This window comes from Capricornis sumatraensis, chromosome 2, assembly GCF_032405125.1.
Source record: "Capricornis sumatraensis isolate serow.1 chromosome 2, serow.2, whole genome shotgun sequence".
In the NCBI taxonomy this organism is placed as follows: domain Eukaryota; kingdom Metazoa; phylum Chordata; class Mammalia; order Artiodactyla; family Bovidae; genus Capricornis; species Capricornis sumatraensis.
In genome coordinates, this window is record NC_091070.1 from 202,870,879 (window position 1) to 202,884,689 (window position 13,811).

Here is a 13,811-nt window from a genome sequence, read left to right on the forward strand (position 1 = left end):
AAAAGTAGCCAGAGGAAAAGAGAAACATTATATACAAAGCAAAAAAAGGTAACAATGACAGAAGACAAAGAAACTATACAAATCAAAAGAAAATGAAGTTATATCTTTAAGGTAATATGTGTGTGTGTGTTTGTGAAATTGTCAACCTAGAATTGTTATACACAGTCAAAAACAGCTTTTTTAAGCTGAAGGTAAAATAAAGACTTGATCAGAGAAACCAAAGCTGATCGATTTCACCGCCATTAGATTTTGCTCATAAGTAACGTTAAAAGACATTCTTCAAGCAAAAGAAAAAGAATAAATAGAAATATGCATCTACCCAAAGGAAAAAGTAAATTCAATTCAGTTGTTCAGTCGTGTCTGACTCTTTGCGACCCCACGGACGGCAGCATGCCAGGCTTCCCTGTCCATTACCAATTCCTGGAGCTTGCTCAAACTCATGTCCATGGAGTCAGTGATACCATCCAACCATTTCATCCTCTGACATCTCCTTCTCCTCCTGCCTTCAACCTTACCCATCAGGGTCTTTTCCAATGAGTCAGTTTTTTGCATCAGATGGCCAACGTACTGGAGCTTAAGCTTCAGCATCAGTCCTTCCAAAGACTATTCAGGACTGATTTCCTTTAGAATTGACTGGTTTGATCTCCTTGCTAACCAAGGGACTCTCAAGAGTCTTCTCCAACACCACAGTTCAAAAACATCAATTGTTTGGCACTCAGCTTTCATCATGGTCCAACTCTCACATCCATATATGACTACTGGAAAAACCATAGCTTTGACTAGACGGACCTTTGTTGGCAAAGTGATGTCTGTGCCTTTTAATATGCTCTCTAGTTTTGTCATAGCTTTTCTTCTAAGGAGCAAGCATCTTTTAATTTCATGGCTGCAGTCACTCTCTGCAGTAATTTTGGACCCCAAGAAAATAAAGTCTGACACTGTTTCCACTGTTTCCCCATTTATTTGCCATGAAGTGATGGTCCCAAATGTCATGATCTTCCTTTTTTGAATGCTGCGTTTTAAGCCAGCGTTTTCACTCTTCTCTTTTACTTTCATCAAGAGGCTTTTTAGTTCTTCACTTTCTGCCATAAGGGTGGTGTCATCTGCATATCTGAGGTTATTGATATTTCTCCTGGCAATCTTGATTCCAGCTTGTGCTTCATCCAGCCCAGCATTTCACATGATGTTCTCTGCATATAAGTTAAATAAGCAGGGTGACAATATACAGCCTTGATATACTCTTCTCCCAATTTGGAACCAGTCCGTCGTTACATGTGGGTTCTAACTGTTGCTTCCTGACCTACATACAGATTTCTCAGGAGGCAAGTCAGGTGGTCTGATATTCCCATCTCTTTCAGAATTTTCCACAGTTTATTGTGATCCACACAGTGCAAAGGCTTTGGCATAGTCAATAAAGCAGAAATAGACCTTTTTCTGGAACTCTCTTGCTTTTTTGATGATCCAATAGATCTTGGCAACTTGATCTCTAGTTCCTCTGCCTTTTCTAAATCCGGCTTGAACATCTGGAAGTTCATGGTTCACGTACTACTGAAGCCTCACTTGGAGAAATTTGAGCTCTACTTTACTAGTGTGTGAGATGAGTGCAATTGTGGAGTAGTTTGAACATTCTTTGGCATTGCCTTTCTTTGGGATTGGAATGAAAACTGACCTTTTCCAGTCCTCTGGCCACTGCTGAGGTTTCAAAATTTGCTGGCATATTGAGTGCAGCACTTTCACAGCATCATCTTTCAGGATTTGAAATAGCTCAACTGGAATTCCATCACCTCCACTAACTTTGTTTGTAGTGATGCTTCCTAAGGCCCATTTGACTTTGCATTCCAGGAGGTCTGGCTCTAGGTGAGTGATCACACCATCATGATTTTCTGGGTTGTGAAGATCTTTTCTATACATTTCTTCTGTGTATTCTTGCCACCTCTTCTTAATATCTTCTGCTTCTGTTAGGTCATACCATTTCTTTCCTTTTTGGTGCCCATCTTTGCATGAAATGTTCCCTTGGTATCTCTAATTTTCTTGAAGAGATCTCTAGCCTTTCCCATTCTGTTCTTTTCCTCTTATTTCTTTGCATTGATCGCTGAAGAAGGCTTTCTTATCTCTTCTTGCTATTCTCTGGAACTCTGCATTCAGATGCTTATATCTTTCCTTTTCTCCTTTGCTTTTCGTCTCTCTTCTTTTCACAGCAATTTGTAAGGCTTCCTCAGACAACCATTTTGCCTTTTGCATTTCTTTTTCTTGGGCATGGTTTTGATCACAGCCTCCCATACAATATTACAAACCTCTATCCATAGTTCTTTAGGCACTCTGTCTATCAGATCTAATCTATTCCTCACTTCCACTGTATAATCACAGGGGATTTGATTAAGGTCATACCTGAATGGTCTAGTGGTTTCCCCTACTTTCTTCAACTCAAGTCTGAATTTGCAATAAGGAGTTCATGATCTGAGCCACAGTCAGCTCCAGGTCTTGTTTTTTGCTGACTGTATAGAACTTCTCCATCTTTGGCTGCAAAGAATATAATCACTCTGATTTCAGTATTGACCATCTGGTGATGTCCATGTGTAGAGTCTTCTCTTGTGTTGTTGGAAGAGGGTGTTTGCTATGACCAGTGTGTTCTCTTGGCAAAGCTCTGTTAGCCTTTGCCCTGCTTCATTCTGTACTCCAAGGCCAAACTTGCCCATTAATCCACGTATCTCTTGACTTCCTACTTTTGCATTCTAATCCCCTATGATGAAAAGGAATCTTTTTTGGGTGTTAGTTTTAGAAGGTCTTGTAGGTCTTCATAGAACAGTTCAATTTCAGCTTCTTCAGCATTAGCGCTTGGGGCATAGACTTGGTTTGCTGTGATATTGAATGGTTTGCCTTGGAAACAAACAGAGATCATTCTGTCATTTTTGAGACTGCACCCAAGTACTGCATTTTGGACTCTTTTGTTGACTATGAGGGCTACTCCATTTCTTCTAAGGGATTCTTGCCCATAGTAGTAGATACAATGGTCATCTGAATTAAATTCACCCTTTCCAGGCCAGTTTAGTTCACTGATTCCTAAAATGTTGATGTTCACTCTTGCCATCTCCTGCTTGACTATGTTCAATTTACCTTGATTCATGGACCTAACATTTTACGTTTCTATGCAATATTGTTCTTTACAGCATCAGACTTTACTTCCATCACCAGTGACATCCACAACTGGGTGCTGTTTTCACTTTGGCTCAGCCTCTTCATTCCTTTTGGAGATATTTCTCCACTCTTCTTGAGTAGCATATTGGGCACCTACCAACCTGGGGAGTCCATCTTTCAGTGTCATATCTTTGTGCCTTTTCATACTGTTTATGGAGTTCTCCAGGTAAGAACACTAAAGTGGTTTGCCATTCCCTTCTCCAATGGACTATACTTTGTCAGAACTCTCCACCATGACCCATCCATCTTGAGTGGGCCTACACGGCATGGCTCATAGTTTCATTGAATAGGACAAGGCTATGATCCATGTGCTCAGTTTGGTTAGTTTCCTGTGATTGTGGTTTTCGCCCTATCTGCCCTCTGAAATGGGTGAGGATAAGAGGCTTGTAGAAGCTTCCTGATGCGAGGGACTGGCTGCGGGGGAATCTGGGTCTTGCTCTGATGTGCTAAGTCACTTCAGGCATGTCCGACTCTTTGCAATGCTATGGACTGTAGCCCGCCAGACTCCTCTGTCCATGGGATTCTCCAGGCAAGAATAATGGAGTGGGTTGCCATGCTCTCTTCCAGGGGATCTTCCCGACTCAGGGATTGAACCCTTGTCTCTTATATCTCCTGCATTGCAGGTGTGTTCTTTACCACTAGCGCCACCTGGGAAGCCCAGCTCTGATAGGCAGGGCCATACTCAGTAAATCTTTAATCCAATTTTCTGTTGATGGATGGGGCTGTGTTCCCTCCCTGTAGTTCCTTCCCTGAGGCCAAATTATGGTAGGGGTAATGGCTACCTCCTTCAAAAGGACTTATGCCAGCACACCCCAAGGCTCTCAGGCCTGTTGTATTCAGTGCCCCTAGCCCCATGGCAGGCCACTGTCAACCCATGCCCTTCGCCAGAGACTCCTGGACGCTCACAGGGAAGTCTGACTCAATATCATTAGTCATTAGCAAAATACAAATTAAAATCATAGTGAGATACTGCTCTCAACCTACTAGGACAGCTAAAATAAAAAAGATTGATATTAGGGATGTAAAGCAATTAAAATCCTCATACTTTGCTGGCAGGAAAGCAAAAGAATATAGTCACTTCCGAAAACAGTTTGACAAATTCTTACAAAGTGAAGCATACATCCTCTATACAAATGTTTATACTGGCTTTATTTATAATAGCTAAAAACTGGAATTAACCCAAATACCTTTTGACTGCTGAATAGATAAACAACATAAAATGTTATGCCCGTATAATGAAATACTATTCAGCAACAAAAAGGAGCAAACAATTGCTACACATATGCTTGAATCTCAAATGCATTATACCAAACAAAAGAGGCAGACTCAAAAGGCTACTTTATGATCCATTTATACGACATTCTGCAAATACTACAGTGACAGTTGTTGTTGAGGCCTGAGAGTCAAGGTGGGGGTTAACTGCAAAGAAGCATGAAGGAATATTCGGAGGTGATGATGGAAATATTCTATTGATTGTTATGGTAGTTGCACAAAGGTGTTCTCAAAACCCATACAACCGTACTAATAAGCAATTTTCACTGTATATAAATTAAACTTCAGTGAATTTTTAATAAAATTGTGATACCTCCAAACAATTATATATTATGCAATCATTTAAAATATAAGATGAATCCATATATGCTGATAATAGGATAATCTCTAAGATATACTGTTAGGCGTAAAAAGCAAGACATAGGACAATAAATACAGTCTGTTCCTTTTTATGGTATATTGGCTGTCTCCAGGGTCTGGAGTGGAAGTATATACCCTTTTGTACTGTTGAGTTCTTAGCCCCATGTGCTTGTATTATTTTCAGTTAATAAAATCCACATACATTTCAAGGAAAACTCACAGGTGTCTGGCCCAGGGGCCTGAGCCATGTAGGTCTGAGAAAACCCATGTAAGAATATAAAATATACTGCCAGACCCTGAAAAAGTGCTCAGTAAATAGCTGGGAGAAGCAAAATACTGGAATCAAGTCAGAAGGCAGAGCCTGGACAAAGATCTCTATCTGAACACCAGATATTCAGCCAGCAGAGTCCCCATTTTATACAAGGAGCTAAGCTTGAATGGCTTACGTTAGGAAAGAAAGGGACCATAATATCCAAATATCCTGGATCTGCTGTTGGGCAAGCTGTTCGTCAGCATTCCTGTGCAAGGACACTGTGTGCCCCAACCTCAGCCTCTAAGGGATGGGGTGCATCCCCTTCCCCCAGTGAGCAAAGCCCACTCAAAGAGGCCACCCCAAGGGCTCCTCTGGTGGTCTAAGTGCTACATCTTGACTCCCAGAGGTCCTGAGCAGCCCCTCCTAGAACCCCTTGAGTCAGATACTCCTATAGCTCTCCGAAGGAGTGAAACAACCCCAGGGTCTCACTGCACTCAGACTGCAGACTAGATGATCACAGCACATTAGGCTCTTTTCCACACTGAGGCTTCAGAAAAGAAAACCCGGAAGGAAAAGGCAGATAAAGCAAGAAAGGTCTGTTAGGGGAATTTGGTGAAAGGATCTCCCAGGGTTTGGCAGGGCTTCTTTCAGCAGCCTGCAATCAAGGAAATCAGGAGCTCCAGGATGCCAAAGGGACAGGGAGGGAAGGTGCCCAAAACAGCCAGCCTCAGAAACTCTGCTTTATTTGGACATGCCTCCCCGAAGCCAGGTCCTAGCTTCTAGAAAGGACTATGAGCTTCTGTGCTGTGGATCACTGTCTGGCTGCCTCTGGATACCTGGCTTCCTAGGGGGAGCACATAGGTCCTACTTCCTCTTTCTGCTCTGCAAAAACAAGCTGTGCTGGCAGGTACAAGCTCAGAGAGGATGAGGTAAGTTGTAACCAGGGCCGAGAGTAGGACTGGGGTAGGAGCCAACCAAAGCAAAGTCCTTTCAGGCATCCAGGCACCCACAGACTCAAGGATGCAGGAGAGAAGGCACCACAGAATCTCACTTTCTCAGGAGCACACCACTTGCCACCAGGGGCAGGTGTGTCTGAGCCCTGGGCCATGGACCGGGCTAGCCAGGTGATGGGAAGAAACCAGAGCACTTACCGGGGGAAGATGGCAGTCATCAAGGCCGAAGCATAGCCAGGCTTGCAGGTTCCCTCTGAAAAGTTTGCGTACTTGGTGGCTAACTCTGCAGGCCTGTGGGGAGAGAGGGAGAGTCATAGCTTGCCGGGCAGTGGTTACTGTTTCATGAAGAGCTGTTGGTGTTTAAACCCTGAATCAAGCTTCATTTGCTACAGTCAGCACTTCAGTCCCTTTTCCACACCAAGTTTCCAGAGGCGGGTGGAGGGGAGGAGCCAGGACATGCTAAAGGAATAAGTAGATAAACAGCAAGGCCCTTCTGTGGAATTTGGTAAAAGGAACTCACTGGATTTCGAATAGATTCTTTGCAGTAAGCTTGTTTGCAAGGAAACCAGGAACTCCATCCAGGCTCCCAGACTAGGAGACTGGCACCCTGGAGACCTAAGGAGAGAGCTCCCAGGCTTTAATAAAATCACAGGCACAGCCTTTTCAACCTTCTTGAATGTTTCTACATGTCCAGCCTCATCTGCCTTTATTCTCTCACACAAACTACGGTCCAGCCAGTGGGAAGTGCTCAGTGCCCTGAATATACGTCAAATATATGACGGGGGGTCTCATTGAGTATGTTCTCCTGCTGTCCTATCCCCTCTGCCTGGAATGTTCTTCCTTGCTCTCCTTCTGCCTCCTGGTCCTTCACAACTCAGCTCAGATGTCAGTTTCACTGGGAGTAACTCCCAGACCCCCAGATTGGGCCAAGTGCCTCCTCTGTGCTCACTGTCCATCTGCCGCCACCCACATTACGTGCTTGCCCCCATCGGCACTTGCCATACTGAACTACAGCTGTTGGTAGTATGTCTCCCTCACGGCGCTGAGAATTCCCAAAGTCAGGGTCTGATTTAACCCTGTACCCCCAGTTCCTTGCACAGAGAATGGGCACACAGAAGACCTCGGTGATTTTCTGAAGGAACTCTCACTGACAATCTCACTGCACTTGGACTGGAAATAAGGCAGTCTCAGGAGTCCACAAGTCAGACAGCGCTGACTATTTTTCAGAAGACCTGTGAGTTTGGCCCTGGATCTGTTGCTGTGTGACTGTAGTCAAGTCATCTCACCCCTCTCGTCTTCAGCATCTGTATGGGGTCAACATGGGGCTGGAGTCACTGCCCTGCCTCCCCAAACCCTGCTCAGTGCAGTCTAGACAAAACCAAAGCGGAAGAACAGGACCCATCCCATGACTGCTGGGCTGGAGGCCCCGTGTGCTGGGGCACCTGAGGGAGCTCTGGCTGCTGGCCAGTTCCCAGCCCCAACCTCCCCCGCCTCCACCCTTGGGCCAGCTGCCAGCACACTGATGCCCAGCTGCTCTGCTGTGCCAGGGCCCTGCAGCAAGTCTTCCCTTGGAGCTGCCTTCTGCAGGGACAAGGGTGCAGTGGGTATGGGGTGGGGGAGGTTGGTGCCTGTACAGGACAGCCAGAAACTGTGATGCCACTGCCCAGCATGTATCATATGTGATTTACTTAGCCCTGTGATCCTGGCCCAGGGCCTTATACAGAGCCACTGCTCATGGAATTTAGATAAACTCATCTGTATCTACATGCAGTTTCTTCTAGAAATCTACATTTTCTTAGTCTTCCCTAACAATGAAATTTAAAGCCTGAAATGCAAATACAAATGCTGAGCGACAAGTCAGAGTTGGGCCTTTATTTGGCAGGCAAAAAAAGGTCAAGGGTTTAACAAGAGAATTTACATAACAGTATTTTCTTATGGAAACAACTGTATTTCAGAAATGAAACATAAACTTCAGTGCAATTACTGAACCTACTGGAAACTTCTGGACTAGGCACAGTGATAGGAACATTACAGGTATCTTCAATTATTCCTCTCAATAGCCATGTGAGTAGAGTGCTGTTGATTATTAATTCACATAGAAGCTCAGAAAGATGAAGAGACTTATTCAAGGTCACACAACTAGCAAGTGGTGGATACTATTTGAACCTATCTTTCTCCGACATGAGTGCAGAAGCTCTCAACAGGACACCACCCTGGTGTGGATCCCAGTCAGTGCCATCACAGAGAGTCGCACAGAGGCCAGTGCAGCACGAACGGTCAGTGCAGCTGGAGATGGGGTAGGGGAGCTCTCTGGCAGTGTGTAACAGTCATTGAGCCACTAAGAGTCCCTCATAGCCCCCCATCCTCTTGCCTGCCTCTTACTGTGGGTTCCTATGGTCTTTGTGAATTCCAGAAAGTTCCACAAAGCAAAGGAAAGATGGATGGCCATTGCCTCTTTAACACAGTGCATTGCAGAAATGCACGTAGAAATGCCTGTACAACAGCAAACCTTCGGCCACATCTTTCCTCTCTAATAAACACCATCAGCTTCTGGTGAAGCTCCTCAAGGATCAGGGCTGTGGATGCACAGCAACATAGATGGGCCGGGAGGGCATGATGCTAAGTCAAATAAGTCAGACAGAGGAGCACAAACTCTGTATGATATCATGTTTATGTGGAATCTAGGAAATACAACAAACTAGGGAATATAACGAAGAACAAGCAGACTCACAGACAGAGAGAACAAACCAGTGGTTACCGGAGGGAAGGGTGCAGATGGGCCAAACAGGGGTGGGAGAGTGGCAGATACAACCTACAGGCTGCAGGACTGGTTCAAGGATGCATTGTATGACACAGGGAACACAGCCAATATTTTGTAATAAGCATAAGTGGGAAGCAATCTCTAAAAATTGTATAACAATTTTTAAAAATTAAAAAAAAAAAGAACTGGGCTATGGAATAGTCCAGGGTCTGTGCACTCAGGTAATCCACAATGGAGAAGAAAAAGCCCAGACAAGCAGGAGCATGGGAAGCCAGAAGCCAATAGGAAAGGCTCTTCCCATGGCTATGCAGGGCAGTCAGATATCCCGGATGGAGCAGCTCAAAACCAATTGCCCCACTGAGAAAGCAACAGTAACTTCTAAAACACACAGCCCTGGGCATAGCGGGCCATGTCAAGCTATTACCAAATTAAAATGCCTTAGAAATGGCTTCCCGACTATCCCAGTGAGAGAAGAATAGGGGGAGTGTTGGGGACTCTGAGTCATGCAGCAGGCTGGGACCTCTGGGGCAGTGAGCGGTCAGAACCACCAAGATTAACTGTCTCCAACTCCCTCGGGCCAGAATGGTTAGTTTCTCTAAGGCGCTCACACTCCAAATGCCAGGAGGCCCCCACAGATGTCTGATCAAATCATTCAACCCTTGTTCTTCTCGTGCTCTGCAGCTGGCCTTTCATTCGGGGAGATTTAGCATTTGGACCAGTAAGAGCACCCATTGTCCTGCAAACGTGACTCCCAAGCGCCTGGGGTGAAGAGTGTAAACCACTGCGCTCTTCAGAGGAGATCCAGATGGAGAGGCTGGCACCTAAAAGAAGGAACCAGACTTCCATGCCTCTGCTTCACTGAGAAGCACCGAGTATAAGGAATTGGGTCAAACAACAAACGGGTTGTAAGTGGGAAGAACGCAGGACCTGGAATTAGAATCTTTCACAAAGGACATTGCAAGCCGTGTGACCTTGGGCAAAGGAAGGACAATCTGATTCGCAGCTTCTTCATCTGCCAATGGGAACCACTCGGTTCCCAGGGATCTTGGAGAATGTGGTGAGAAAGGGCACCTGGAGGGGCTGGCTGGTCTCCAGAGCACCACACAAATACTTCATGAAAGGTGAGGTGGCAGGGGCAGGCAGCAAGATGGTGCAGGCTTCGAACACTGGGCTCAAGTGTGGATTCTGTCCTGGAGAGGGTGCTAAATGATTTCCAGTGGGAGAGTGCCCTGGATCACCATGTGTATTTTCACGATCAACATTCGGGAGGTGAGGAGGAGCATGGCCAAAGGCTGAAAGAAGCAGCGCCTGAGACGGAAAAATAACCAGGAGAGACTGTGATGTCTCAGTTGTTAAAGGAAGGAACGGTCTCAAGGAGGATGCAGGGACCAACTGCATCGAACACTGTGTGGGGCCTGGGAGGAGGTGGCCACAGGATTGATGGCTGGATCTGCCAACATGGGGGCTACTCTTGACCTTGAGAAGAGCTGTTTCACCAGAGTGGGAGTGAAATGGTGATTTCATTGGGTTTAAGAGAAAACAGAATTGGAGCCAGGGAATAACAGACTTCTATTTTTAGAAGTTTTGTTATAAAGGGGGACAATGAAATGGGGCAATAGCTGGAGGGAAAGTGCAGGGAAAGATTTTTTTTTGAGGTTAGGAAAATATTTGGCATGCATATAAGCTGGTTAGAATAAGAGGAAAACTCATGCACGGGGCAGTAGAGGTGGGTCCCTTGGAGCAGTCTTGGAGAAGGTGAGAGGGGGAAAGTAGAAGCGCTGGCTTAGCTCTGTCTACCCTGCCCTGACCTAGCCAGTGACCACCTATTTATCTTGAACATTCAGTTAAGCACCACTTCCTTCATGAAACCTTTCGTGATGGCTTCCCCTGCCAAGCAGAACCAGCCTCCCATGCCTGTGGACCTCATTTTACCTAGCGCTGACATTCACCTGACCTTGCTCACTGGTTCCCACGCTCTCTCTCTCTCTCCCACCTCCTGGCCTTCTGTCCTCTCACTCACTCAGTCACTCAGCAGACACTCAGAGGCAGACACTCTGCTTGGGCTTATATCCTGGCTCCACCACTTAGTAACTGGGCATGTTACTTAATTGCTCTGTGACTTAATTTCCACATCTTTAAAACTGGAATTACACTAACTCTTCACAAAATTGTGGTGCGGATTACACTGAGAATAAAGTGCTTCGTGCAATGCCTGGCACATAGCTCTCCCTCTCCCTCGGTACATGCTAACTCTAATAGTCTTGCTCTGGTTATGTGCTAGATGTTGGCCTGGGATTAGAGATACAATGATGTCTAGGATGGGAATACGGCCTAGCACTTGTTACCCTGACGAGTAACTATCCATTTAGACATCTTTCTCTCCCAGACCATGAAATCTGAGCATAGTGCCCATCACAAAGTACCATGCATGGCACTGAGAGTATGAGCGCCTAGCAAAATGTTTGTTGGACTGAACTCAGCTGGTTACCTTGGCTTGGAAGGTGAACTGAGAGGAAGGGTTGGGGTGGGGTAGGGTGGGGATGGGGAAAATGAAGAGTGGACTTTGAGGGTTAGGAGTCTACAGATCAGGGATGGGCATCTCATGACCAATGGCCTAATGTCTAGAACGTCTCAGAGAAGACTGACCTTAGAGCAGCCCCCTGTTGTGCCCCCTTACTCCTTCCCTGAGCTAGTTTACTAGAAGCAGTTCAAAGAACTGGTTGTGAGGATGAAATAAGACCATAAATGTAACGCACCCAGCACACAGCCTGACAAACCATAGTTAACAAGTATTAGCTTCTTATCAAGCAAATGTAGCAACTTAATTAAGGTAGCCAGTCAACATATGACTGTGCTGAGAGGGCTGGCATGATGAACACACAGAAGAGTCCTCAGCACAGAGCTCATCCCGCCACTGCGTCTTCAGTTCTGTTCTCCCTTGCCTTCTGGAAGAAGATGCACTTTTCCAATGACTAGAGAGACGCCTCTGGAACAATGACATGATTTGGGAAATGGCAGAAGCAGCTTAGTTTAGCTATAGTAATCCTAGCCTGTCACTAAACATTTTCATTTTCTTTTCCCTGAAATAACTTTTATGTAAGAAAGGTTATTGAATACTGCCAAAGACCCTTTCAAGATCCAAGATATACAGCTTTCTCCCTCAGGATAATTTCTATCTCCTCTGACTGCCTCTCCCTCCATGACTACAGGTCTGCTGGCTCTTCCTGAATTATCATCAGTCTTTCCATTCACCCACATTTGGGGTGTGCTGATCTGTCCTGCTCTGGGCATCACTGACCCTTTGCTCTTTGTGAACTCCACTGCAGCCTTGGGCTTCTACACAGTGTTGCCCACTTAAGAGTGATCTGGTGGCTCAGACGGTAAAGCATCTGCCTGTAATGTGGGAGACCCGGGTTCGATTCCTGGGTCGGGAAGATCCCCTGGAGAAGGAAATGGCAATCCACTCCAGCACTCTTGCCTGGAAAATTTCATGGACAGAGGAGCCTGATAGGCTATAGTCCATGGGGTCGCAAAGAGTCGGACACGACTGAGTGACTCTGTCCTGTCCATGATCAACTTGGTGGCACTGTCTTATGCCTCTTTAAGAGAACAGGGACTGCTTGATCTGTGTCATCTGGAATTTAGGGTATTTCTCGGCTCTGGAGGCCCTGCCTCTCAGCTGCTGTTACTGGACACTGCAATACCTTCTCAGCAAATTAGCCATTCTTCTCTCTGATCAGTGATTCTGGAGCTGACATTACTGCAGTTTCTCTTTGTCTCCAAGGCCCTGTACTTTACTTCATTTTGGCTGGGAGGATGCTTTCCAGGAAGCTCTTGCAAATGCTTTTAGCCTGAGCTATACAGGTAGTTCTCACCAAGACTCTCCACCAGGAATCTCTTTTGATTACTCCAATTTTGTTTCTACGTGTGTGTGTGTGTGTGTGTGTGTGTGTGTGCTTAGTCACTCAGTCATGTCTGACTCTTTGCAACCCCATGGACTGTAGCCCGCCAGGCTCCTCTGTCCATGGGATTTTCCAAGCAAGAATACTGGAGTGGGTTGCCATTTCCTGCTTCAGGGGATCTTCCTGACCGGGGGATCCAATCTGCATCTCATAGTCTCCTGAACTGGCAGAGAATTCTTTACCACTGTGCCACCCGGGAAGCCCGTTTTTTTCTCCATTTCGCTTAAAAATGCACACTCTTTCTGGGTGGTAGTGAAAAGAACAGAGGAATTAGCATTTACTGAACATAAACTATGCTCGAGACAGTTGACCTAATTACTTAATATAGCTTTACAGTAATCCTCTGAGGCAGAATAGCCCTTAGATCCAGGCACGTGGGCTAAGAGAAATCAAGAGAAGCGTGGTTGGAAGATGTGCTGTTCTATAAAATTTCAAATGATAAACTTCAGTAGGGATTACATCAAATCTGTAGGTTGTTTTGGATACTATGGGCACTTTAACAGTATTAATTCTTCCAATCCATCAGTATGAAATATTGTTCCATTTATTTGCATCTTCAGTTTCTTTCATCAGTGTCTTATAGTTTTCAGTGTAAAATCTTTCATCTCCTCAACCAAATTTATTCTGAGGTATTTTATTCTTTTTGATGCAATTGTATATGGGGTTGTTTTCTTAATTTCTCTTTCTGATAGTTCATTATTAGTGTATAGAAACACAGTTGATTTTAATATATTGATTTTGTATCCTGCAACTTTACTGAATTTTTAAAAATACTTCTGACAGGTTTGTTTTTATTTTTCATGGAATCTTTAGGAATGTTATCTGCAAATATAGACAGTTTTACTTTTTCCTTTTCAATTTGGATGCCTTTTATTTCTTTTTCTTGCCTAACCGTTCTGGCTAGGACTTCTGGTACTATGATGGGAAAAAAGTGGCAAGAGTGGACATCTTTGTTTCGTTCCTGATCTTAGAGGAAAGACTCAACTCTTTTTACCATGGAGTATGATGTTATCTGTGGGCTTATCATAAAGAAAGAAAGAAAGTGAAGTCGCTCAGTC

At 45.0% G+C, this 13,811-nt stretch overlaps 1 protein-coding gene across 8 annotated transcripts in view; it reads right to left on the bottom strand.

Moving 5' to 3' along the window:
- Positions 1–13,811, bottom strand: part of ST3GAL3 (ST3 beta-galactoside alpha-2,3-sialyltransferase 3) — a 195,290-nt gene that overhangs the window by 68,643 nt on the left and 112,836 nt on the right. For 6 of the 8 annotated variants that reach the window (XM_068965260.1, XM_068965259.1, XM_068965256.1 and 3 more), the window contains one exon: positions 6,229–6,321. The exons of the other annotated variants lie outside the window; for them this stretch is intronic. In XM_068965260.1, the coding sequence (XP_068821361.1) occupies positions 6,229–6,321 (93 nt within the window). The remainder of the gene's footprint in view (positions 1–6,228; positions 6,322–13,811) is intronic. 8 annotated transcript variants of the gene reach the window in all.